The sequence below is a fragment of the Anomaloglossus baeobatrachus genome, chromosome 5 (assembly GCF_048569485.1).
Source record: "Anomaloglossus baeobatrachus isolate aAnoBae1 chromosome 5, aAnoBae1.hap1, whole genome shotgun sequence".
Taxonomy (NCBI): domain Eukaryota; kingdom Metazoa; phylum Chordata; class Amphibia; order Anura; family Aromobatidae; genus Anomaloglossus; species Anomaloglossus baeobatrachus.
The window spans coordinates 8,030,962-8,056,016 of record NC_134357.1 but is presented as its reverse complement, the minus strand read 5'-3'; the positions used below and the strand labels follow the sequence as shown (position 1 = coordinate 8,056,016).

The window sequence follows — 25,055 nt, the reverse complement described above, 5'->3', positions numbered from 1 at the left end:
GGAGCACAGAGTAATGTAGAAGGCAGAGGACAGGTCCAGGAGGAGGAGGATAGAGTAATGTAGAAGGCAGAGGACAGGTCTAGGAGGAGGAGCACAGAGTAATGTAGAGGGCAGAGGACAGGTCCAGGAGGAGGAGCACAGAGTAATGTAGAAGGCAGAGGACAGGTCCAGGAGGAGGACAGAGTAATGTAGAAGGCAGAGGACAGGTCCAGGAGGAGGAGTACAGAGTAATGTAGAAGGCAGAGGACAGGTCCAGGAGGAGGTGGACAGAGTAATGTAGAAGGCAGAGGACAGGTCCAGGAGGAGGAGCACAGAGTAATGTAGAAGGCAGAGGACAGGTCCAGGAGGAGGTGGACAGAGTAATGTAGAAGGCAGAGGACAGGTCCAGGAGGAGGAAGACAGAGTAATGTAGAAGGCAGAGGACAGGTCCAGGAGGAGGAGCACAGAGTAATGTAGAAGGCAGAGGACAGGTCTAGGAGGAGGAGCACAGAATAATGTAGAAGGCAGAGGACAGGTCTAGGAGGAGGAGCACAGAGTAATGTAGAAGGCAGAGGACAGGTCCAGGAGGAGGTGGACAGAGTAATGTAGAAGGCAGAGGACAGGTCCAGGAGGAGGAGGATAGAGTAATGTAGAAGGCAGAGGACAGGTCTAGGAGGAGGAGCACAGAGTAATGTAGAAGGCAGAGGACAGGTCCAGGAGGAGGAGGACAGAGTAATGTAGAAGGCAGAGGACAGGTCTAGGAGGAGGAGGACAGAGTAATGTAGAAGGCAGAGGACAGATCTAGGAGGAGGAGCACAGAGTAATGTAGAAGGCAGAGGACTGGTCCAGGAGGAGGAACACAGAGTAATGTAGAAGGCAGAGGACAGGTCCAGGAGGAGGAGGACAGAGCAATGTAGAAGGCAGAGGACAGGTCTAGGAGGAGGAGGACAGAGTAATGTAGAAGGCAGAGGACAGGTCCAGGAGGAGGAGGATAGAGTAATGTAGAAGGCAGAGGACAGGTCCAGGAGGAGGAGGATAGAGTAATGTAGAAGGCAGAGGACAGGTCCAGGAGGAGGACAGAGTAATGTAGAGGGCAGAGGACAGGTCCAGGAGGAGGAGCACAGAGTAATGTAGAAGGCAGAGGAGAGGTCTAGGAGGAGGAGCACAGAGTAATGTAGAAGGCAGAGGACAGGTCTAGGAGGAGCACAGAGTAATGTAGAAGGCAGAGGACAGGTCCAGGAGGAGGAGGATAGAGTAGTGTAGAAGGCAGAGGACAGGTCTAGGAGGAGGAGCACAGAGTAATGTAGAAGGCAGAGGACAGGTCCAGGAGGAGGAGGACAGAGTAATGTAGAAGGCAGAGGACAGGTCCAGGAGGAGGACAGAGTAATGTAGAAGGCAGAGGACAGGTCTAGGAGGAGGAGCACAGAGTAATGTAGAAGGCAGAGGACCGGTCCAGGAGGAGCACAGAGTAATGTAGTAATGTAGAAGGCAGAGGACCGGTCCAGGAGGAGCACAGAGTAATGTAGAAGGCAGAGGACCGGTCCAGGAGGAGCACAGAGTAATGTAGAAGGCAGAGGACAGGTCCAGGAGGAGGAGGATAGAGTAATGTAGAAGGCAGAGGACAGGTCTAGGAGGAGGAGCACAGAGTAATGTAGAAGGCAGAGGACAGGTCTAGGAGGAGGAGCACAGAGTAATGTAGAAGGCAGAGGACTGGTCCAGGAGGAGGAACACAGAGTAATGTAGAAGGCAGAGGACAGGTCCAGGAGGAGGAGGACAGAGCAATGTAGAAGGCAGATGACAGGTTCAGGAGGAGGAGCACAGAGTAATGTAGAAGGCAGAGGACAGGTCCAGGAGGAGGACAGAGTAATGTAGAAGGCAGAGGACAGGTCCAGGAGGAGGAGTACAGAGTAATGTAGAAGGCAGAGGACAGGTCCAGGAGGAGGTGGACAGAGTAATGTAGAAGGCAGAGGACAGGTCTAGGAGGAGGAGCACAGAGTAATGTAGAAGGCAGAGGACAGGTCCAGGAGGAGGAGGATAGAGTAATGTAGAAGGCAGAGGACAGGTCCAGGAGGAGGACAGAGTAATGTAGAGGGCAGAGGACAGGTCCAGGAGGAGGAGCACAGAGTAATGCAGAAGGCAGAGGAGAGGTCTAGGAGGAAGAGCACAGAGTAATGTAGAAGGCAGAGGACAGGTCTAGGAGGAGCACAGAGTAATGTAGAAGGCAGAGGACAGGTCCAGTAGGAGGAGGATAGAGTAATGTAGAAGGCAGAGGACAGGTCCAGGAGGAGGACAGAGTAATGTAGAGGGCAGAGGACAGGTCCAGGAGGAGGAGCACAGAGTAGTGTAGAGGGCAGAGGACAGGTCTAGGAGGAGGAGCACAGAGTAATGTAGAAGGCAGAGGACAGGTCCAGGAGGAGGAGGATAGAGTAGTGTAGAAGGCAGAGGACAGGTCTAGGAGGAGGAGCACAGAGTAATGTAGAAGGCAGAGGACAGGTCCAGGAGGAGGAGGACAGAGTAATGTAGAAGGCAGAGGACAGGTCCAGGAGGAGGAGCACAGAGTAATGTAGAAGGCAGAGGACAGGTCCAGGAGGAGGAGGACAGAGTAATGTAGAAGGCAGAGGACAGGTCCAGGAGGAGCACAGAGTAATGTAGAAGGCAGAGGACAGGTCCAGGAGGAGGAGGATAGAGTAATGTCGCTTGGCTTTGGCGGTTAGTAGATCATTGGTGACTTTGGTTAGGGCAGTTTCAGTGGAATGATGTAGTCAGAAGCCAGATTGAAGCCGGTCAAAGAGGGAGCAGGAGGAGAGGTATGAGGACAATTCAAGATGGACATGCTGCTCCAGTAGTTTTGAGGCATAGGGGAGAAGGGATATGGGGCGATAGTTTGACACAGAGGATGGGTCAAGGGAGGGCTTTTTGAGGATGGGTGTAATGGAGGCATGTTTAAAGCATGAAGGGAATACACCACTTGTTAGTGATAGGTTGAAGAGATGGGTTAGGGCTGGGATGAGGACTGCGGTGATGTTGGGGTGAGGTGTGATGGGAGCGGGTCCAGTGCACAGGTGGTGAGATGTGATCTTGAGAGTAGAGTGGAGAGATTGTTTTCTGTCATGGCGGAGAAGCTGGATTTGGAGGAAGAGGGATGAGTAGCGATGATGAGGGGCCGTGGTGATTGTGGGCCAAAGCTTGCTCTGATGGTGTCAGTCTTCTGCTTGAAGAAATAGGCAAAGTCTTCAGCTGAGAGGAAAGGGAGGTGGAGCTGGAGGACGGAGGAGAGGACAGGGAGGTGGTGCTGGAGGACGGAGGAGAGGAGAGGGAGGTGGTGCTGGAGGACGGAGGAGAGGACAGGGAGGTGGTGCTGGAGGACGGAGGAGAGGAGAGGGAGGTGGTGCTGGAGGACGGAGGAGAGGAGACGGAGGTGGTGCTGGAGGACGGAGGAGAGGAGAGGAAGGTGGTGCTGGAGGACAGAGGAGAGGAGAAGGAGGTGGTGCTGGAGGGCGAAGGAGAGGGAGGTGGTGCTGGAGGACGGAGGAGAGGAGAGGGAGGTGGTGCTGGAGGACAGAGGAGAAGGAGGTGGTGCTGGAGGACGGAGGATAGGAGACGGAGGTGGTGCTGGAGGACGGAGGAGAGGAGACGGAGGTGGTGCTGGAGGACGGAGGAGAGGAGACGGAGGTGGTGCTGGAGGACGGAGGAGAGGAGACGGAGGTGGTGCTGGAGGACGGAGGAGAGGAGACGGAGGTGGTGCTGGAGGACGGAGGAGAGGAGAGGGAGGTGGTGCTGGAGGCCGGAGGAGAGGAGAGGGAGGTGGTGCTGGAGGACGGAGGAGAGGAGACGGAGGTGTTGCTGGAGGACGGAGGAGAGGAGAGGGAGGTGGTGCTGGAGGACGGAGGAGAGGAGAGGGAGGTGGTGCTGGAGGACGGAGGAGAGGAGACGGAGGTGGTACTGGAGGCCGGAGGAGAGGAGAGGGAGGTGGTGCTGGAGGACGGAGGAGAGGAGACGGAGGTGGTGCTGGAGGACGGAGGAGAGGAGAGGGAGGTGGTGCTGGAGGAGGAAGGTGGTGCTGGAGGAGAGGAGAGGGAGGTGGTGCTGGAGGACGGAGGAGAGGAGAGGGAGGTGGTGCTGGAGGACGGAGGAGAGGACAGGGAGGTGGTGCTGGAGGACGGAGGAGAGGACAGGGAGGTGGTGCTGGAGGACGGAGGAGAGGAGACGGAGGTGGTGCTGGAGGACGGAGGAGAGGAGACGGAGGTGGTGCTGGAGGACGGAGGAGAGGAGACGGAGGTGGTTCTGGAGGACGGAGGAGAGGAGAGGGAGGTGGTGCTGGAGGACGGAGGAGAGGAGAGGGAGGTGGTGCTGGAGGACGGAGGAGAGGAGAGGGAGGTGGTGCTGGAGGACGGAGGAGAGGAGAGGGAGGTGGTGCTGGAGGACGGAGGAGAGGAGAGGGAGGTGGTGCTGGAGGACGGAGGAGAGGAGACGGAGGTGGTGCTGGAGGACGGAGGAGAGGAGACGGAGGTGGTGCTGGAGGACGGAGGAGAGGAGAGGGAGGTGGTGCTGGAGGACGGAGGAGAGGAGAGGGAGGTGGTGCTGGAGGACGGAGGAGAGGAGACGGAGGTGGTGCTGGAGGACGGAGGAGAGGAGACGGAGGTGGTGCTGGAGGACGGAGGAGAGGAGAGGGAGGTGGTGCTGGAGGACGGAGGAGAGGAGAGGGAGGTGGTGCTGGAGGACAGAGGAGAGGAGAAGGAGGTGGTGCTGGAGGGCGTAGGAGAGGGAGGTGGTGCTGGAGGACGGAGGAGAGGAGAGGGAGGTGGTGCTGGAGGACGGAGGAGAGGAGAGGGAGGTGGTGCTGGAGGACGGAGGAGAGGAGAGGGAGGTGGTGCTGGAGGACGGAGGAGAGAATTGAAAGTGTTGAATAGCTGTTTAGGGTTGTGAGAGAGAGAGGATATGAGGGATGAGAAGTAGGTTTGTTTTGCAGCAGTGAGTGTGGACTTGAAGGTGGTGAGGGCCTCTTTATATGCAATGAAGTGCTCAGTGGAATGAGACCTTTTCCATCTGCGCTCAGCAATTGTGGAAGCCCGTCTCAGTTGTTTAGTCTGCCTTGTGTGCCAGGGTTGCCTGTTGATAGTGCGGGTTTTGGTGTGTGTGATGGGGGCGGCTGATTCGAGAGCTGCAGAGATTGTAGTGTTGTATAAAGTGGCAGCAGCATCTGCATCGTGTGAAGAAGCAATGTCTGTGGGAGGGAGAAGGGACTGAGAAAGGGCGTGTAAATCAATGTGTTTGATATTTCTGCGAGGGTGTGAAAGTTTGTGGAGGGGGGGTTGGATACTTGGAGAAGAGAGGGAAGAGAATGTGAGTAGGTTGTGGTCAGACAGGGGGAGAGGCGAGTTAGAGAGGTTAGATAGGGAACAGAGGCGAGTGAAGATGAGGTCCAGCGTGTGGCCATCTTTGTGAGTAGCTGCAGAAGACCATTGGGTGAGGCCAAAGGAGGAAGCGAGTGTTAGAAGTTTGGAGACAGATGAGTGGGAAGTGTCAATGGGGATATTGAAATCACCCATGATGATGGTGGGGATGTCGGTGGAAAGGAAGTGTAGCCAGGTGGTGAAATGGTCAAAAAAGGCAGTGGCTGGCCCTGGAGGGCGGAAAATGACAGCCAGCTGAAGGTTGGAGGGGGCGTAGATGCGTATGGAGTGCACCTCAAAAGAGGGGAGAGTAACCGAGGGTGGTAGTGGAATTGGTGTAAAGGAGCATTGGTCGGACAGGAGCAAACCAACTCCTCCACCATGCTTGTTACTGGGGCGGGGGGGGGGGGGTGAGAGATGGAGACCACCATAAGAAAGTGCAGCAGGAGAGGCAGTGTCAGAGGGGGTGAGCCAGGAGAGGTAGTGTCAGAGGGGGTGAGCCAGGAGAGGCAGTGTCAGGTCAGAGGGGTTGAGCCAGGAGAGGTGGTGTCAGAGGGGGTGAGCCAGGAGAGGTGGTGTCAGAGGGGGTGAGCCAGGAGAGGTAGTGTCAGAGGGGGTGAGCCAGGAGAGGTGGTGTCAGAGGGGGTGAGCCAGGAGAGGCTGTGTCAGAGGGGGTGAGGCAGGAGAGGCAGTGTCAGAGGGGGTGAGCCAGGAGAGGCAGTGCCAGAGGGAGTGAGCCAGGAGAGGCAGTGTCAGAGGGGGTGAGGAAGGAGAGGCGGTGTCAGAGGGGGTGAGGCAGGAGAGGCAGTGTCAGAGGGGGTGAGCCAGGAGAGGCTGTGTCAGAGGGGGTGAGGAAGGAGAGGTGGTGTCAGAGGGGGTGAGCCGGGAGAGGCTGTGTCAGAGGGGGTGAGGAAGGAGAGGCGGTGTCAGAGGGGGTGAGCCAGGAGAGGCAGTGTCAGAGGGGGTGAGCCAGGAGAGGCAGTGTCAGAGGGGGTGAGCCGGGAGAGGCTGTGTCAGAGGGGGTGAGGAAGGAGAGGCGGTGTCAGAGGGGGTGAGGCAGGAGAGGCAGTGTCAGAGGGGGTGAGGCAGGAGAGGCAGTGTCAGAGGGGGTGAGCCAGGAGAGGCAGTGTCAGAGGGGGTGAGCCAGGAGAGGCAGTGTCAGAGGGGGTGAGCCAGGAAAGGCCATGTCAGAGGGGGTGAGCCAGGAGAGGCAGTGTCAGAGGGGGTGAGCCAGGAGAGGCAGTGTCAGAGGGGGTAAGCCAGGAGAGGCAGTGTCAGAGGGGGTGAGCCGGGAGAGGCAGTGTCAGAGGGGGTGAGCCGGGAGAGGCAGTGTCAGAGGGGGTGAGCCGGGAGAGGCAGTGTCAGAGGGGGTGAGCCGGGAGAGGCAGTGTAAGAGGGGGTGAGCCGGGAGAGGCAGTGTCAGAGGGGGTGAGCCGGGAGAGGCAGTGTCAGAGGGGGTGAGCCGGGAGAGGCAGTGTCAGAGGGGGTGAGCCGGGAGAGGCAGTGTCAGAGGGGGTGAGCCAGGAGAGGCAGTGTCAGAGGGGGTGAGCCAGGAGAGGCTGCGTCAGAGGGGGTGAGCCAGGAGAGGCAGTGTCAGAGGGGGTGAGCCGGGAGAGGCAGTGTCAGAGGGGGTGAGCCAGGAGAGGCCGTGTCAGAGGGGGTGAGCCAGGAGAGGCCGTGTCAGAGGGGGTGAGCCGGGAGAGGCCGTGTCAGAGGGGGTGAGCCGGGAGAGGCCGTGTCAGAGGGGGTGAGCCGGGAGAGGCAGTGTCAGAGGGGGTGAGCCAGGAGAGGCAGTGTCAGAGGGGGTGAGCCAGGAGAGGCAGTGTCAGAGGGGGTGAGCCAGGAGAGGCAGTGTCAGAGGGGGTGAGCCAGGAGAGGCAGTGTCAGATGGGGTGAGCCAGGAGAGGCAGCGTCAGAGGGGGTGAGCCGGGAGAGGCAGTGTCAGAGGGGGTGAGCCAGGAGAGGCTGTGTCAGAGGGGGTGAGCCAGGAGAGGCTGTGTCAGAGGGGGTGAGCCAGGAGAGGCTGTGTCAGAGGGGGTGAGCCGGGAGAGGTGGTGTCAGAGGGGGTGAGCCGGGAGAGGCTGTGTCAGAGGGGGTGAGCCGGGAGAGGCTGTGTCAGAGGGGGTGAGCCAGGAGAGGCAGTGTCAGAGGGGGTGAGCCAGGAGAGGCAGTGTCAGAGGGGGTGAGCCGGGAGAGGCTGTGTCAGAGGGGGTGAGGAAGGAGAGGCGGTGTCAGAGGGGGTGAGGCAGGAGAGGCAGTGTCAGAGGGGGTGAGCCAGGAGAGGCAGTGTCAGAGGGGGTGAGCCAGGAGAGGCAGTGTCAGAGGGGGTGAGCCAGGAGAGGCAGTGTCAGAGGGGGTGAGCCAGGAAAGGCCATGTCAGAGGGGGTGAGCCAGGAGAGGCAGTGTCAGAGGGGGTGAGCCAGGAGAGGCAGTGTCAGAGGGGGTGAGCCGGGAGAGGCAGTGTCAGAGGGGGTGAGCCGGGAGAGGCAGTGTCAGAGGGGGTGAGCCGGGAGAGGCAGTGTCAGAGGGGGTGAGCCGGGAGAGGCAGTGTCAGAGGGGGTGAGCCGGGAGAGGCAGTGTCAGAGGGGGTGAGCCGGGAGAGGCAGTGTCAGAGGGGGTGAGCCGGGAGAGGCAGTGTCAGAGGGGGTGAGCCGGGAGAGGCAGTGTCAGAGGGGGTGAGCCGGGAGAGGCCGTGTCAGAGGGGGTGAGCCGGGAGAGGCCGTGTCAGAGGGGGTGAGCCGGGAGAGGCAGTGTCAGAGGGGGTGAGCCAGGAGAGGCAGTGTCAGAGGGGGTGAGCCAGGAGAGGCAGTGTCAGAGGGGGTGAGCCAGGAGAGGCAGTGTCAGAGGGGGTGAGCCAGGAGAGGCAGTGTCAGAGGGGGTGAGCCAGGAGAGGCAGCGTCAGAGGGGGTGAGCCGGGAGAGGCAGTGTCAGAGGGGGTGAGCCGGGAGAGGCAGTGTCAGAGGGGGTGAGTCGGGAGAGGCAGTGTCAGAGAAGGTGAGCCAGGAGAGGCAGTGTCAGAGGGGGTGAGCCAGGAGAGGCAGCGTCAGAGGGGGTGAGCCGGGAGAGGCAGTGTCAGAGGGGGTGAGCCCGGAGAGGCAGTGTCAGAGGGGGTGAGCCCGGAGAGGCAGTGTCAGAGGGGGTGAGCCCGGAGAGGCAGTGTCAGAGGGGGTGAGCCAGGAGAGGCAGTGTCAGAGGGGGTGAGCCAGGAGAGGCAGTGTCAGAGGGGGTGAGCCAGGAGAGGCAGTGTCAGAGGGGGTGAGCCAGGAGAGGCAGTGTCAGAGGGGGTGAGCCAGGAGAGGCTGCGTCAGAGGGGGTGAGCCAGGAGAGGCAGTGTCAGATTGGGTGAGCCGGGAGAGGCAGTGTCAGAGGGGGTGAGCCAGGAGAGGCCGTGTCAGAGGGGGTGAGCCGGGAGAGGCCGTGTCAGAGGGGGTGAGCCGGGAGAGGCCGTGTCAGAGGGGGTGAGCCAGGAGAGGCAGTGTCAGAGGGGATGAGCCGGGAGAGGCAGTGTCAGAGGGGGTGAGCCAGGAGAGGCAGTGTCAGAGAGGATGAGCCAGGAGAGGCAGTGTCAGAGGGGGTGAGCCAGGAGAGGCAGTGTCAGAGGGGGTGAGCCAGGAGAGGCAGTGTCAGAGGGGGTGAGCCAGGAGAGGCAGTGTCAGAGGGGGTGAGCCAGGAGAGGCAGTGTCAGAGGGGGTGAGCCAGGAGAGGCAGTGTCAGAGGGGGGAGCCAGGAGAGGCAGTGTCAGAGGGGGTGAGCCAGGAGAGGCGGTGTCAGAGGGGGTGAGGCAGGAGAGGCAGTGTCAGAGGGGGTGAGCCAGGAGAGGCTGTGTCAGAGGGGGTGAGCCAGGAGAGGCAGTGTCAGAGGGGGTGAGCCAGGTTTCTGTGATGGCGAGGAAGGAGAGTTTATTAATGATGAAAAGATCATGAATGTAGGATAGTTTGTTGCAGACAGAGCGAGCGTTCCATTGAGCTCCTGTTAGTGGGACTGGGGGAGCGGGGGTTGGGTGGATGGGTATGAGGTTTGAGAGGTTGCGGAAATTTGTGATAGGTTGTGGATGAGGGTTTGAAGTGACAATAGGGATGTGGTGAGGAGGGCCAGGATTAGGAGAGATATCCCCAGCAATGAGGAGAAGCAGAGAGAGGGTTAGAAGGTGGGGGCAGGAGAAGCCATGAGGGGCCGTGTGTGTCTGGAGACACTGGGTGAAATGTGGAGGAAAATATGTGAGGGGAAGATGAGATGGGCGGGGAGGATGGAGGGAGAGATGGGCGGGGAGGATGGAGGGAGAGATGGGTGGGGAGGATGGAGGGAGAGATGGGCGGGGAGGATGGAGGGAGAGATGGGCGGGGAGGATGGAGGGAGAGATGGGCGAGGAGGATGGAGGGAGAGATGGGCGGGGAGGATGGAGGGAGAGATGGGCGGGGAGGATGGAGGGAGAGATGGGCGGGGAGGATGGAGGGAGAGATGGGCGGGGAGGATGGAGGAAGAGATGGGCGGGGAGGATGGAGGGAGAGATGGGCGGGGAGGATGGAGGGAGAGATGGGCGGGGAGGATGGAGGGAGAGATGGGCGGGGAGGATGGAGGGAGAGATGGGCGGGGAGGATGGAGGGAGAGATGGGCGGGGAGGATGGAGGGAGAGATGGGCGGGGAGGATGGAGGGAGAGATGGGCGGTGAGGATGGAGGGAGAGATGGGCGGGGAGGATGGAGGGAGAGATGAGTGGTGAGGATGGAGGGAGAGATGGGCGGGGAGGATGGAGGGAGAGCTGAATATTAGAGATCAGAGGGTGCAGTAGAAAGTGAAGTATTATAGAGGTGAAAGTTAAGAGACACACAAACATTGTTTACAGTGACTATGTATGCAGTTACCTTCCGGTCACTTCCAGCCCAATTCTGGCCTAATTGAATGCATCATACTTATATGGTGCATACTTGTCATGGTGCAGACAACATCTGAGGTCTCAGTGTGCGGTCACAAGAAAATGTGACCGCACACTGCGGCGTCAGGAACACACTGCCTGATGGCGCTGTATTCAGAGGCTGATACAGATTTTGCATTTCTTTGCTGGTAAGTGTTGTCCACTTCTTCCCTCACTCCAAGTTGGATCAGTGCTGCAGTTTTTGTGCGTTAAGTCTACATCTTTCTCACTTTCCACAACTCCCCAAATCACAGCTGTCAATAGCGTCTTACATTACCTCGATTGCCACCGCACCAGGATGAGCCGGAATTGTTGCATCAAATGGATCCAAAAAATCCGGGGCGAATGTAGACTGTTATTTTTAGGCTTGGGAGGGGGACGTGAATAACCATGGGCCTCCCCAGCCTGAGAATACCATCTCTCAGCTGTCCGCTTTATCTTGCCTCGGAATCAAAATTGAGGGGGACCACACGCCACTTTTTAAAATTACATAATTTTTTTTTTATTTATTTTTATAATTCTTTATTTTTCCACAACCAATCACAGATGTCAGTAGTTTTACTGCAACCAATCACAGATGCTGTCACAGCGGGTGGGTGGTGAAGCAGTGAATATGCATATTTTGCTTCCTTTTAACTTTTTTTTTTTTTTTTTTTCTGGGTGGCCAAACCCAAATAGTATCCCATACTTCCTTGATAAGTTCGTGTTTGATGTCCGTGCCCAGACCTTAAAATTTATAGCTCGGGTTCACCCATCATTAAGCCTGTATAATTCTCCAGAGCTGCGCTCACTATTCTGCTGTTTTTGGGAACTGTCAGTAGACCTGAGGATGGAGCCGAGTTCCTATAATTGAGGAGAATAGTGTACAGCGACTTTATGTCTGGTCCGCAGCTTGGTGGCAATGTGTTAGTCTCTTCAGAGTTGGGCTTTTCCTCTCTGGCTCCACCATGCTTTACACTACATCTCTGCTGCGTTACGACACCCCCAGCTTAGCGATATTGTAAGGAATCTGACACCTCCACCTTCTATTTTTATAAGCCCAGGCTGCTTCTGTTCCTCCACCATACTTTATACTGCAGCTCTACTTGTCCAATTTTACTTTCATGTAAGGAGTTAGGCACTGCAGATCATCAGAAGGTGGAGAGAAGATAATAAAAATAATTATCAATACGCAGCAGCAGATAGACAAAGGGGAGGAGTGTTAATGAGGGGGTGGAGCCTAGAACATTAGTAGGGTCTTCCTGGTGACGCGGGGTCTTCAGGTGATGCGTCTTGGTAACCCTGTCCTTCCTCCTTCCAGCCCGCTGCCTTCAGGTTCCTGCGTTCGTTTTGCTGGAAGTGGAAACGAGGAAAATCGGAACAATTCGTACCCCCACAAGGCGAGTTTTGCTCAGCCGTCCGGACTGTCCGTCTGCAGCGCCGACCCCTGGAGCTGCCTGTTTGTGGCCGACAGCGAGAGCAGCTCCATCCGGAGCGTTTCCCTGAAAGACGGAGCCGTGAAACATATGGTGGGCGGCGAACGCGATCCAACGGTATGATCTCTTAAAGGGGCCACAACACTAAAATACAGAGAGAAGTATTCTGTGCCATAAGGTACAGGTGCGCGTCTGTGTGCCGGGCAGAGCTGAGGCCGCTGCCCCTACCTATAACTGCTCTGTCATACAGTCAGGGCCAGAAATATTTGGACAGTGACACAAGTTTTGTTATTTTAGCTGTTTACAAAAACATGTTCAGAAATACAATTCTATATATAATATGGGCTGAAAGTGCACACTCCCAGCTGCAATATGAGAGTTTTCACATCCAAATCGGAGAAAGGGTTTAGGAATCATAGCTCTGTAATGCATAGCCTCCTCTTTTTCAAGGGACCAAAAGTAATTGGACAAGGGACTCTAAGGGCTGCAATTAACTCTGAAGGCGTCTCCCTCGTTAACCTGTAATCAATGAAGTAGTTAAAAGGTCTGGGGTTGATTACAGGTGTGTGGTTTTGCATTTGGAAGCTGTTGCTGTGACCAGACAACATGCGGTCTAAGGAACTCTCAATTGAGGTGAAGCAGAACATCCTGAGGCTGAAAAAAAGAAAAAATCCATCAGAGAGATAGCAGACATGCTTGGAGTAGCAAAATCAACAGTCGGTTACATTCTGAGAAAAAAGGAATTGACTGGTGAGCTTGGGAACTCAAAAAGGCCTGGGCGTCCACGGATGACAACAGTGGTGGATGATCGCCGCATACTTTCTTTGGTGAAGAAGAACCCATTCACAACATCAACTGAAGTCCAGAACACTCTCAGTGAAGTAGGTGTATCTGTCTCTAAGTCACCAGTAAAGAGAAGACTCCATGAAAGTAAATACAAAGGGTTCACATCTAGATGCAAACCATTCATCAATTCCAAAAATAGACAGGCCAGAGTTACATTTGCTGAAAAACACCTCATGAAGCCAGCTCAGTTCTGGAAAAGTATTCTATGGACAGATGAGACCAAGATCAACCAGTACCAGAATGATGGGAAGAAAAAAGTTTGGAGAAGAAAGGGAACGGCACATGATCCAAGGCACACCACATCCTCTGTAAAACATGGTGGGGGCAAAGTGGTGGCATGGGCATGCATGGCTTTCAATGGCACTGGGTCACTTGTGTTTATTGATGACATAACAGCAGACAAGAGTAGCCGGATGAATTCTGAAGTGTACCGGGATATACTTTCAGCCCAGATTCAGCCAAATGCCGCAAAGTTGATCGGACGGCGCTTCATAGTACAGATGGACAATGACCCCAAGCATACAGCCAAAGCTACCCAGGAGTTCATGAGTGCAAAAAAGTGGAACATTCTGCAATGGCCAAGTCAATCACCAGATCTTAACCCAATTGAGCATGCATTTCACTTGCTCAAATCCAGACTTAGGCTATGTGCGCACTTACCGGATTTTGCCGCGGATTTTCCGCGGATTTGCTGCATGTTTCGCTGCAGAAAATGTTCATAACATCTCTGCAGTGAATCACCAGCAAATCCTATGGAGAAAAAAAATCCTGTGCGCACTGGGCGGAATTTGACAGCTGCATGTCACTTCTTTTCCGCACATCGCTGCGGGATTTCACTCCATTGACTCCAATGTAATCATGAAATCCCGCAGGGAATAACGCAGGCAGCAAATTCTGTGCGGTTCACTGCGTTTTCCTGCGTTATTCCCTGCGGTATTTCGCGGTTTACCTCCGGTAATGTGCATCGCTTGTCTGCGGTTTTGCAGGGAAGTGATGTCATTACAGGAAGAGGAAGCCGTGCAGAGTAAACACACACACAGATCACACACACAGACACATAGAACACACATAGAAATAAAACGGAAATATAGGAAAAAAAGAACGTGGGCTCCGCTGCATATTTACCTTCCAGCCGAGGTAAGCACACAGCGGCGGCCTGGTATCCTCAGGCTGGGGAGGGAGAGGAGCAGGGTTAATGTCCCCCGCCTCACTCCCCCTCCGGCAGCCGAGAATATCAGCCGCAGCTGCCCTGGCACTGTCGCATGCATTATGCGGCAGCACCGGCGTGTCCTCGGCTCTTCTTGCCACCGTGTAGCAGTGGTGGCAAGGTAATACAAGGGGTTAATGGTGATGGGGGATCACCGCCATTAACCCCAGGCTTGATCATGGCAGCGTCTATGTGACAGCTGACATGATCAACCCGTAAGTAAAGTGAAAAAAACACAGACACCGAAAAATCCTTTATTTTAAATAAAACCAACAAGCCTCGTTCACCATTTTATTAACCCCCCCAAACAAAGCTCCGGCGTAAGCCACCGCTCCGACGTCCTGCGTTGCTTCCATCCAGCCGCGACTGTCACAGACACAGGCTGAATGAAAGCAGCAGACAGCAGAGGTAATTACCGGTCATTTCCCACGGCCGGTAATGTGAACTCACTGCCGACCGTAGGAAATGTAGCGATCTGTCCTCTATCTATCCCTCTATCTATCTGTCTGTCTATCTATTCTTCTGTCTATCTACTATCAGAATTAAATGTATTTTTTTTTTTTTTCTTCAATGTGCTTTATTGCATTGAATGCAATAAAGCACATCCCAACCCGCACGCGGCAAAACCGCGGCAATACCGCGAACAATACCGCGGTAAAACCGCAGCAAACCGCATGCGGTTTTCAGGTGCGGTTTCCCGCAGTTTTTTAGACAAAGGAGCATTCCAAGGCCATCAGAGACAAGATCGTGGAGGGTCACAAGGCTGGCAAGGGGTACAAAATCCTTTCCATGGAGTTGGGCCTACCTGTCTCCACTGTTGGGAGCATCATCCGGAAGTGGAAGGCTTATGGAACTACTGTTAGCCTTCCACGGCCTGGACAGCCTTTGAAAGTTTCCACCCGTGCCGAGGCCAGGCTTGTCCGAAGAGTCAAAGCTAACCCAAGGACAACAAGGAAGGAGCTCCGGGAAGATCTCATGGCAGTGGTGACATTGGTTTCAGTCAAACCATAAGTAACGTACTCCACCACAATGGTCTCCGTTCCAGACGAGCCCGTAAGGTACCTTTACTTTCAAAGCGTCATGTCAAGGCTCATCTACAGTTTGCTCATGATCACTTGGAGGACTCTGAGACAGACTGGTTCAAGGTTCTCTGGTCTGATGAGACCAAGATCGAGATCTTTGGTGCCAACCACACACGTGACGTTTGGAGACTGGATGGCACTGCATACGACCCCAAGAATACCATCCCTACAGTCAAGCATGGTGGTGGTAGCATTATGCTGTGGGGCTGTTTCTCAGCCAAGGGGCCTGGCCATCTGGTCCGCATCCACGGGAAGATGGATAGCACGGCCTACCTGGAGATTTTGGCCAAGAACCTCCGCTCCTCCATCAAGGATCTTAAGATGGGTCGTCATTTCATCTTCCAACAAGACAACGACTCAAAGCACACAGCCAAGAAAACCAAGGCCTGGTTCAAGAGGGAAAAATCAAGGTGTTGCAGTGGCCTAGTCAGTCTCCTGACCTTAACCCAATTGAAAACTTGTGGAAGGAGCTCAAGATTAAAGTCCACATGAGACACCCAAAGAACCTAGATAACTTGGAGAAGATCTGCATGGAGGAGTGGGCCAAGATAACTCCAGAGACCTGTGCCGGCCTGATCAGGTCTTATAAAAGATGATTATTAGCTGTAATTGCAAACAAGGGTTATTCCACAAAATATTAAAACCTAGGGGTTGAATAATAATTGACCCACACTTTTATGTTGAAAATTTATTAAAATTTAACTGAGCAACATAACTTGTTGGTTTGTAAGATTTATGCATCTGTTAATAAATCCTGTTCTTGTTTGAAGTTTGCATCTTATCAAACCTGCTAAATCTGCAGGGGGTTGAATACTACTTGTAGGCACTGTAATTATATATATATATATATATATATATATATATATATATATTTTACACACACTTTTTTTTTTTTTGTTTCTCTCACTGAGAGCAATCAATTATTTTTCAACTGGCTAAGGGTGGCTTTACATGCTACGATATCAGTACCGATATCGCTAGCATGCGACCCGCTCCCATTGTTTGTGCGAAACGGGCATATCGCTGCAGCTTTTCCCCATTAAAAGCAATGAGAGTGGAAATAATGCAGTTGCTCTTTTGCTGCTTTTGTGGTGAATAGTACTAACTACTTTTTAAATTTATTGTAAACAAAGGACACCAAACATGCAGGAAAAAAATTGCAAAAACACAGCAAAACCTGCATTTTTGCAACGTGTGAACATACCCTAAGAAGGGAAGGCCGAGGGCTTAGATTTAAAGCACATGGGGCAGTTAAGTGGCTCAGTGGTTATTTCCCGCAGTTTTTTACCGCGGGTGCGGTAATCTTTGAGAGCATGCGGAATTTACGCAAGGAAATTTCATTTCCCAGTGCGCACATAGCCTTCAGACGGAAAGACCCACAAACAAGCAAGACCTGAAGGCTGCGGCTGTAAAGGCCTGGCAAAGCATTAAGAAGGAGGAAACCCAGCGTTTGGTGATGTCCATGGGTTCCAGACTTAAGGCAGTGATTGCCTCCAAAGGATTCGCAACAAAATATTGAAAATAAAAATATTTTGTTTGGTTTATTTGTCCAATTACTTTTGACCTCCTAAAATGTGGAGTGTTTGTAAAGAAATGTGACAATTCCTACAATTTCTATCAGATATTTTTGTTCAAACCTTCAAATTAAACGTTACAATCTGCACTTGAATTCTGTTGTAGAGGTTTCATTTCAAATCCAATGTGGTGGCATGCAGAGCCCAACTCGCCAAAACTGTGTCACTGGCCAAAGATTTCTGGACCTAACTGTATATGCCCCGCTATAACAAGACTGGCGATCTGTGCGACGGCGGCTCGGGAGAAGTTTACTCCGGTCAGGGACTAGAATCAGTGACTCTCGGAATTTCCGCCACTTTTTTGGTGTCATTTATAATGAATTTATTACTCAATCAGTGAAAACTCGCAACATTTTTTTCACAAGTTACACAAAAAAATCGCACCATTTCAAGCCGCTTTATCAACCAGAAAAGTGACAAAAACTCCTTGAATATTTGGGTCCAAAGGGTTTACTGTGCCCCCGACAGAACGGACACCATCCACAGCGATGGGTTAATGTGACCCCAGCGATGGGCGAATAGTAACTAATCATGCACTGATAATGCTGCGCGAATACCGAGGACTATTCCAGGATTCAGCACAGCAGGAGAAACGCTCAGCGTCCGCAGCGACTCCCATTACATTCATTATTTGTGAAGAATAGAACTTTGGGATTCGCTACAAATAATCCGAACCCGAATATTTCCTATTCACCCATCACTTGTGAGCACGTCTCGTGCACTCTGATTGTACCTCCACACCGTCCTGTAGTATTAGGCTATGTGCCCACGTTGCGTTTTTACCTGCGTTTCCGCAGCGTTTTCAACTGCAGCATTTTAATGCCAAAAGGCATGCGTTTTGATTTCCAAGCAAAGTCTATGAGAAATACGGATTTCTTCTGCAACATGCAGTTCAAAACGCTGCTTTTAATGTCCATATTTTTGGGCAAAAACTCAGCATTTAAAGAAGCGGCGTGTCAATTGTTTTTGCCATTTGAGCTGCGTTTTGATAACATTGAAGTCAATGAGAAGTTGGAAAACACAACCTAAGGGTAAGTTCACACAGTGCGTTTTTTCCGCGTTTTTCGGGTGCGTTTTTGGCCTCAAAACTGCAGGACTTTGCTTCCCCAGCAAAGTCTGAGTTTTCATTTTTGCTGTCCACACACAACTTTTTTTTTTAAGCTGCGTTTTTGAGCTTAAAAAAAAAATGGACATGTCAATTCTTTCCTGCGTTTTTTTGCGTTTTTCCGCCATACAATGCATTGGAAAAATGCAGCAAAACGCAGAGATCAAAAACGCAGCCAAAAACGCACCAAATCGCGGTAAAAACGACGTTGCGTTTTTGTGCGCTTTTGGCCGCTAAAAACGCAGCGTCAAAAAAACGCAGCGTGTGCACATAGCCTAAATCAAAATCCCAGCGTTTAACATACTTTTTGGATGCAGAAAACAAGCGGTTTTGACAATTTAATTGCATGCGTTTTTGACACTATATTAAAGGCATGATATGTCCCTTTACACACACACACACAGTCCGACAATTAAAATTAAGAAAAACATGAATTTTAACGTTATTTTATACATACATAGTAACAAACCTTTATCACTTTTATAAAATAGCTATTTTGTGTATGATTATAATCTTGATATTTATCATTTTTTTCCATTTTTTTCATAATGTTTGAATGTTAAAACTTTATTTAGTAGTGTATTTGTCATCAAAACGCATCTCACTTTAAGCAATGAAAAGCAGGTAAATCGCGGCAAAAACGCAAGCGTATTTATAGCGTTTTGTGTGGTCAAAAACAACTTTGGCAAATACCATTTCTGCCAAAGGGTGCGTTTAGAACTGCAACTACCTTGACGCAACGTGGGCACATAGCCTAATAGTAGTTATATTCCTGTATATAGGGGCAGTATTATAGTAGATATATTCTTGCACATAGGGGCAGTATTATAGTAGTTATATTCCTGTACATAAGGGCAGTATTATAGTAGTTATATTCTTGTACATAGGGGGCAGTATTATAGTAGTTATATTCTTGTACATAGGGGGCAGTATTATAGTAGTTATATTCTTGTACATAGGGGGCAGTATTATAGTAGTTATATTCTTGTACATAGGGGGCAGTATTATAGTAGTTATATTCTTGTACATAGGGGCAGTATTATAGTAGTTATATTCTTGTATATAGGGGCAGTATTATAGTAGTTATATTCCTGTACATAGGGGCAGTATTATAGTAGTTATATTCCTGTACATAGGAGCAGTATTATAGTAGTTATATTCTTGTACATAGGGGCAGTATTATAGTAGTTATATTCTTGTACATAGGGGGCAGTATTATAGTAGTTATATTCTTGTATATAGGGGCAGTATTATAGTAGTTATATTCCTGTACATAGGGGCAGTATTATAGTAGTTATATTCCTGTACATAGGAGCAGTATTATAGTAGTTATATTCTTGTACATAGGGGCAGTATTATAGTAGTTATATTCTTGTACATAGGGGGCAGTATTATAGTAGTTATATTCTTGTACATAGGGGCAGTATTATAGTAGTTATATTCCTGTACATAGGGGCAGTATTATAGTAGTTATATTCCTGTACATAGGAGCAGTATTATAGTAGTTATATTCTTGTACATAGGGGCAGTATTATAGTAGTTATATTCTTGTATATAGGGGCAGTATTATAGTAGTTATATTCTTGTATATAGGGAGCAGTATTATAGTAGTTATATTCTTGTACATAGGGGGCAGTATTATAGTAGTTATATTCTTGTACATAGGGGCAGTATTATAGTAGTTATATTCTTGTATATAGGGAGCAGTATTATAGTAGTTATATTCTTGTACATAGGGGGCAGTATTATAGTAGTTATATTCTTGTACATAGGGGGCAGTATTATAGTAGTTATATTCTTGTACATAGGGGGCAGTATTATAGTAGTTATATTCTTGTACATAGGGGGCAGTATTATAGTAGTTATATTCTTGTACATAGGGGGCAGTATTATAGTAGTTATATTCTTGTACATAGGGGGCAGTATTATAGTAGTTATATTCTTGTACATAGGGGGCAGTATTATAGTAGTTATATTCTTGTACATAGGGGGCAGTATTATAGTAGTTATATTCTTGTACATAGGGGGCAGTATTATAGTAGTTATATTCTTGTACATAGGGGCAGTATTATAGTAGTTATATTCTTGTACATAGGGGCAGTATTATCGTAGTTATATTCTTGTACATAGGGGGCAGTATTATAGTAGTTATATTCTTGTACATAGGGGCAGTATTATAGTAGTTATATTCCTGTACATAGGGGCAGTATTATCGTAGTTATATTCTTGTACATAGGGGGCAGTATTATAGTAGTTATATTCTTGTACATAGGGGCAGTATAATAAGTAGATGTAGTTTTGGTATCTCCTTGTACTTTATATCTCGGATATTGATTTATACTGTGTTGCTTTGTCAGAACCTCTTTGCGTTTGGTGACATTGATGGATCGGGCGTTCATGTGAAGCTGCAGCACCCGCTGGGAGTCTCCTGGGAGCAGAACGCTGGGATCTTGTATGTGGCGGATTCTTATAATCACAAAGTGAGACCATTACATTCGCTATTTTATTTTATTTTTTTTCGTTTATTTAAAATTAATAAATAAATGTTTGTTCTGATTGTTACTTTTGTTAGTATCATTAGTGAAACTCCAATACATACAAGACTCTGTGGACTGCAGGTGTAGATGGATCTGTGGTGTTACTTGGGACTGCAGGTGTAGCTGGATCTGTGCTGTTACATGGGACTGCAGGTGTAGCTGGATCTGTGCTGTTACATGGGACTGCAGGTGTAGGTGGATCTGTGCTGTTACATGGGACTGCAGTTGTAGCTGGATCTGTGCTGTTACATGGGACTGCAGTTGTAGCTGGATCTTTGCTGTTACATGGGACTGCAGTTGTAGCTGGATCTGTGCTGTTACATGGGACTGCAGGTGTAGCTGGATCTGTGCTGTTACATGGGACTGCAGGTGTAGCTGGATCTGTGCTGTTACATGGGACTGCAGGTGTAGCTGGATCTGTGCTGTTACATGGTACTGCAGGTGTAGCTGGATCTGTGCTGTTACATGGGACTGCAGGACTAGATGGATTTGTGGTGTTACTTGGGACTGCAGGTGTAGCCGGATCTGTGCTGTTACATGGGACTGCAGGAGTAGATGGATTTGTGGTGTTACATGGGACTGCAGGTGTAGCTGGATCTGTGCTGTTACATGGGACTGCAGGTGTAGATGGATTTGTGGTGTTACATGGGACTGCAGGACTAGTTGGATTTGTGGTGTTACATGGGACTGCAGGACTAGATGGATTTGTGGTGTTACTTGGGACTGCAGGTGTAGCTGTATCTGTGGTGTTACTTGGGACTGCAGGTGTAGATGGATTTGTGTTACATGGGACTGCAGGACTAGATGGGTTTGTGGTGTTACTTGGGAGTGCAGGTGTAGATAGATTTGTGTTACATGGGACTGCAGGAGTAGATGAGTTTGTGGTGTTACTTGGGACTGCAGGTGTAGCTGTATCTGTGGTGTTACTTGGGACTGCAGGTGTAGATGGATCTGTGGTGTTACTTGGGACTGCAGGTGTAGATGGATCTGTGGTGTTACTTGGGACTGCAGGTGTAGCTGGATCTGTGCTGTTACATGGGACTGCAGGAGTAGATGGATTTGTGGTGTTACATGGGACTGCAGGTGTAGCTGGATCTGTGCTGTTACATGGGACTGCAGGTGTAGATGGATTTGTGGTGTTGCATGGGACTGCAGGACTAGATGGATTTGTGGTGTTACTTGGGACTGCAGGTGTAGCTGTATCTGTGGGGTTACTTGGGACTGCAGGTGTAGATAGATTTGTGTTACATGGGACTGCAGTAGTAGATGAGTTTGTGGTGTTACTTGGGACTGCAGGTGTAGCTGTATCTGTGGTGTTACTTGGGACTGCAGGTGTAGATGGATCTGTGGTGTTACTTGGGACTGCAGGTGTAGATGGATCTGTGGTGTTACTTGGGACTGCAGGTGTAGATGGATCTGTGGTGTTACTTGGGACTGCAGGTGTAGATGGATCTGTGGTGTTACTTGGGACTGCAGGTGTAGTTGGATTTGTGGTGTTACTTGGGACTGCAGGTGTAGCTGGATCTGTGCTGTTACATGGGACTGCAGGTGTAGATGGATTTGTGGTGTTACTTGGGACTGCAGGTGTAGCTGGATCTGTGCTGTTACATGGGACTGCAGGAGTAGATGGGTTTGTGGTGTTACTTGGGACTGCAGGTGTAGCTGTATCTGTGGTGTTACTTGGGACTGCAGGTGTAGATGGATCTGTGGTGTTACTTGGGACTGCAGGTGTAGATGGATCTGTGGTGTTACTTGGGACTGCAGGTGTAGATGGATCTGTGGTGTTACTTGGGACTGCAGGTGTAGATGGATCTGTGGTGTTACTTGGGACTGCAGGTGTAGCTGGATTTGTGGTGTTACTTGGGACTGCAGGTGTAGCTGGATCTGTGCTGTTACATGGGACTGCAGGAGTAGATGGGTTTGTGGTGTTACTTGGGACTGCAGGTCTAGCTGTATCTGTGGTGTTACTTGGGACTGCAGGTGTAGATGGATCTGTGGTGTTACATGGGACTGCAGGTGTAGATGGATCTGTGGTGTTACTTGGGACTGCAGGTGTAGATGGATCTGTGGTGTTACTTGGGACTGCAGGTGTAGATTGATCTGTGGTGTTACTTGGGACTGCAGGTGTAGCTGGATTTGGGGTGTTACTTGGGACTGCAGGTGTAGCTGGATTTGGGGTGTTACTTGGGACTGCAGGTGTAGCTGGATCTGTGCTGTTACATGGGACTGCAGGTGTAGCTGGATCTGGGGTTGGGGGGAGTTTGTTTTGTGTTAAGCTGAGACCTGTGTAAACGGTTGATATTCCCCAATTGTGGTAGATTCCCCTCCCCCGCCTCGTCCTCCGTATTGCCCATGATTTGGGGGATCATGGGTTTCCGGCAGATCCGCTGTAATCGCAGAATCGAGTCCTTTGTGCACAAATCTTAATATGAACATTGAATCCTTTTTTTGCTTTTCTGGTGTAATAATGAATGAGGTGCCGGATCTTGTGGAGGCCGCGCGCTCGTCACGAGGCGTCCTATTGTTTTATATAACGGACAATGAAGGGTTTTGTTTTTTCTTTTATTTAAATATAATTGTTTTCTTTCCATTGAGGAAAATATCACACGGGAGGATGAGTAATGTGAGGGGGAGCGTATATATAGAGGGTCTAGATTACCCGTCTACACCGGGGGTCTACACTCTGCTGGGATATGGGACACACATAGGAAAAATATGTCATTTGTGGGGGCCACGTTCTTTGCAGGACAAAATGACATTTTTAGTGATAGTACTATCATTCTTTTCTATCACCTCCGGATCACTGTGAACATTTTTCACTCGTTTATTATAACAAATGGGCACTTTTCTTCGGCGCTCTATTGGGAGACCCAGACGATTGGGTGTATAGCACTGCCTCCGGAGGCCACACAAAGCAATTACACTAAAAAGTGTAAGGCCCCTCCCCTTCTGGCTATACACCCCCAGTGGGATCACTGGCTCACCAGTTTTCTGCTTTGTGCGAAGGAGGTCAGACATCCACGCATAGCTCCACTGTTTGTAGTCAGCAGTAGCTGCTGACTATGTCGGATGGAAGAAAAGAGGGCCCATATGGGGCCCCCAGCATGCTCCCTTCTCACCCGCGGTGGTGCTTGTAAGGTTGAGGTACCTATTGCTGGTACGGAGGCTGGAGCCCACATGCTGTTTTCCTTCCACATCCCCTGGAGGGCTCTGTGGAAGTGGGATCTTGCCGGCCCCCAAGCCCTGGGGCCGGGCTCCATCCACAGACCCATAGAACCTGCTGGATTGGGAGCGGGAGTGCCGTTCAGGGACAAGGCCCTGCAACTGTCAGGTACTCTGTGTCCCCGGCAGGCACGGACACTCTCAGGGCTTGCTGAGCGTTGTAGTGCGCCGGGGACAGTGGCGCTGTACGCTGGGGGTTAGGTCACTGCAGCTTTGCTGAGTGACGTTGTGTATTGGGAACTACTGCGCCGACCGCTCCTGGAGCGGCGGCGCAGCTGCGACTTGTGGTGCGCCGGGGGCTTTGCGCCGACCGCGCTTTTACGGCGGCGGCGCTTCTAACTTTAGCCCCCGGCTTCTGCGGCCTAGCGCCGCTTCGTTCCCGCCCCCACCCTGTCAATCAGGGTAGGGGAGAGACGCTGCTCAATAGGCAGCGCCGAGGGCTGGAGCTTTATTTACATGCTCCAGCCCTCTCACTAGGCACAAGGGGAAGCAGACTTCCCGCTCTTCGTCGGTGTACGCCCAGGGCCCGCGCCCCCTCTCCACAAGGACGCCGGCAGCCATTATACATGCGTTCTGGCTGGGGAAAGGCAGCAGGCTCTGGGAGACCCAGACTAGAGGGATTTCTGGCGACCACACACCGCTCCTAAGCGGGCGGTAAGCTGCACTTTAGTGCTGGCCCCACTAGTGCCTCAGTGATATATAGTGTACTTTTGTCTTGGTACCATATATATATATATATATATAGTTGCACTGTAGGTCGCTTCTTGGCTGGACACCCTGTACTGCTCTGAGGAGGCAGCAACATGTCATCCGCAAAACGCAAGGGTGCCAAGGCACGGGCTGTGTGCACTGTTTGTACTGCATGTGGGGCTGATCTACCGGCAGGCTCCAATGATTCACATTGTGTGCAATGTTCAGTCCCAGTGGCACTTCGTCAGCCAGAGCCTATTGTGGTGGTAGCCCAGGCAGAGACGCCTGTGAACCCTGCCCCGGTGACGGGGACAGACTTTGCAGTGTTTGCTGGTAAAATGTCTGAGGCTATGACAAAAATCCTGGAGACCTTGCAGTCCAGGCCAGTTACTCAGACCATGGACACTGCTGTGTCTATGCTCTCCGGTCCCCCTCAGTTGGAACTAATTCGTACTTCAAGGGGGTCTCAAGCATCACAAGCTGAAGTCTCTGACTCAGATGACAGTCCCAGGCAGCCTAAGCGAGCTCGCTGGGAAAGACCCTCCACGTCATCACACTGCTCAGGGTCTCAGCGAGAAGAGTCTCTCTGTGATGAGACTGAGGACGGGGATCAGGATTCTAATCCTGAGGCCCCTCTCAATCTGGATGCCCCTGATGGTGACGCCATGGTTAATGACCTTATATCGGCAATTAATAGACTGTTGGATATTTCTCCCCCAGCCCCTTCTGCAGAGGAGGCAGCGGCACAGCAGGAGAAGTTCCATTTCCTGTATCCCAAGCGTAAATTAAGTGCTTTTTTGGACCACTCTGACTTCAGAGAATCAATCCAGAAGCACGACGCTCATCCAGACAAGCGTTTCTCTAAACGTTCTAAGGATACCCGTTATCCTTTTCCCGCTGAAGTGGCCAAACGCTGGACCCAGTTCCCAAAGGTTGATCCCCCAATTTCCAAGCTTGCGGCTAGATCCATAGTTGCAGTGGAGGATGGCGCTTCACTTAAAGATGCCAACGACAGACAGATGGACCTTTGGTTGAAATCTGTCTATGAAGCTATCGGCGCGTCGTTTGCTCCAGCATTCGCGGCCGTGTGGGCA

General features: G+C 51.4%; 1 protein-coding gene across 2 annotated transcripts in view; it reads left to right on the top strand.

Annotated features, from left to right (window-relative positions):
• The window catches only part of NHLRC2 (NHL repeat containing 2), a 66,319-nt gene that overhangs the window by 24,866 nt on the left and 16,398 nt on the right, over positions 1–25,055 (top strand). For both annotated transcript variants that reach the window (XM_075348158.1, XM_075348159.1), the window contains exons 7-8: positions 11,584–11,815; positions 19,870–19,992. In XM_075348158.1, the coding sequence (XP_075204273.1) occupies positions 11,584–11,815; positions 19,870–19,992 (355 nt within the window). The remainder of the gene's footprint in view (positions 1–11,583; positions 11,816–19,869; positions 19,993–25,055) is intronic.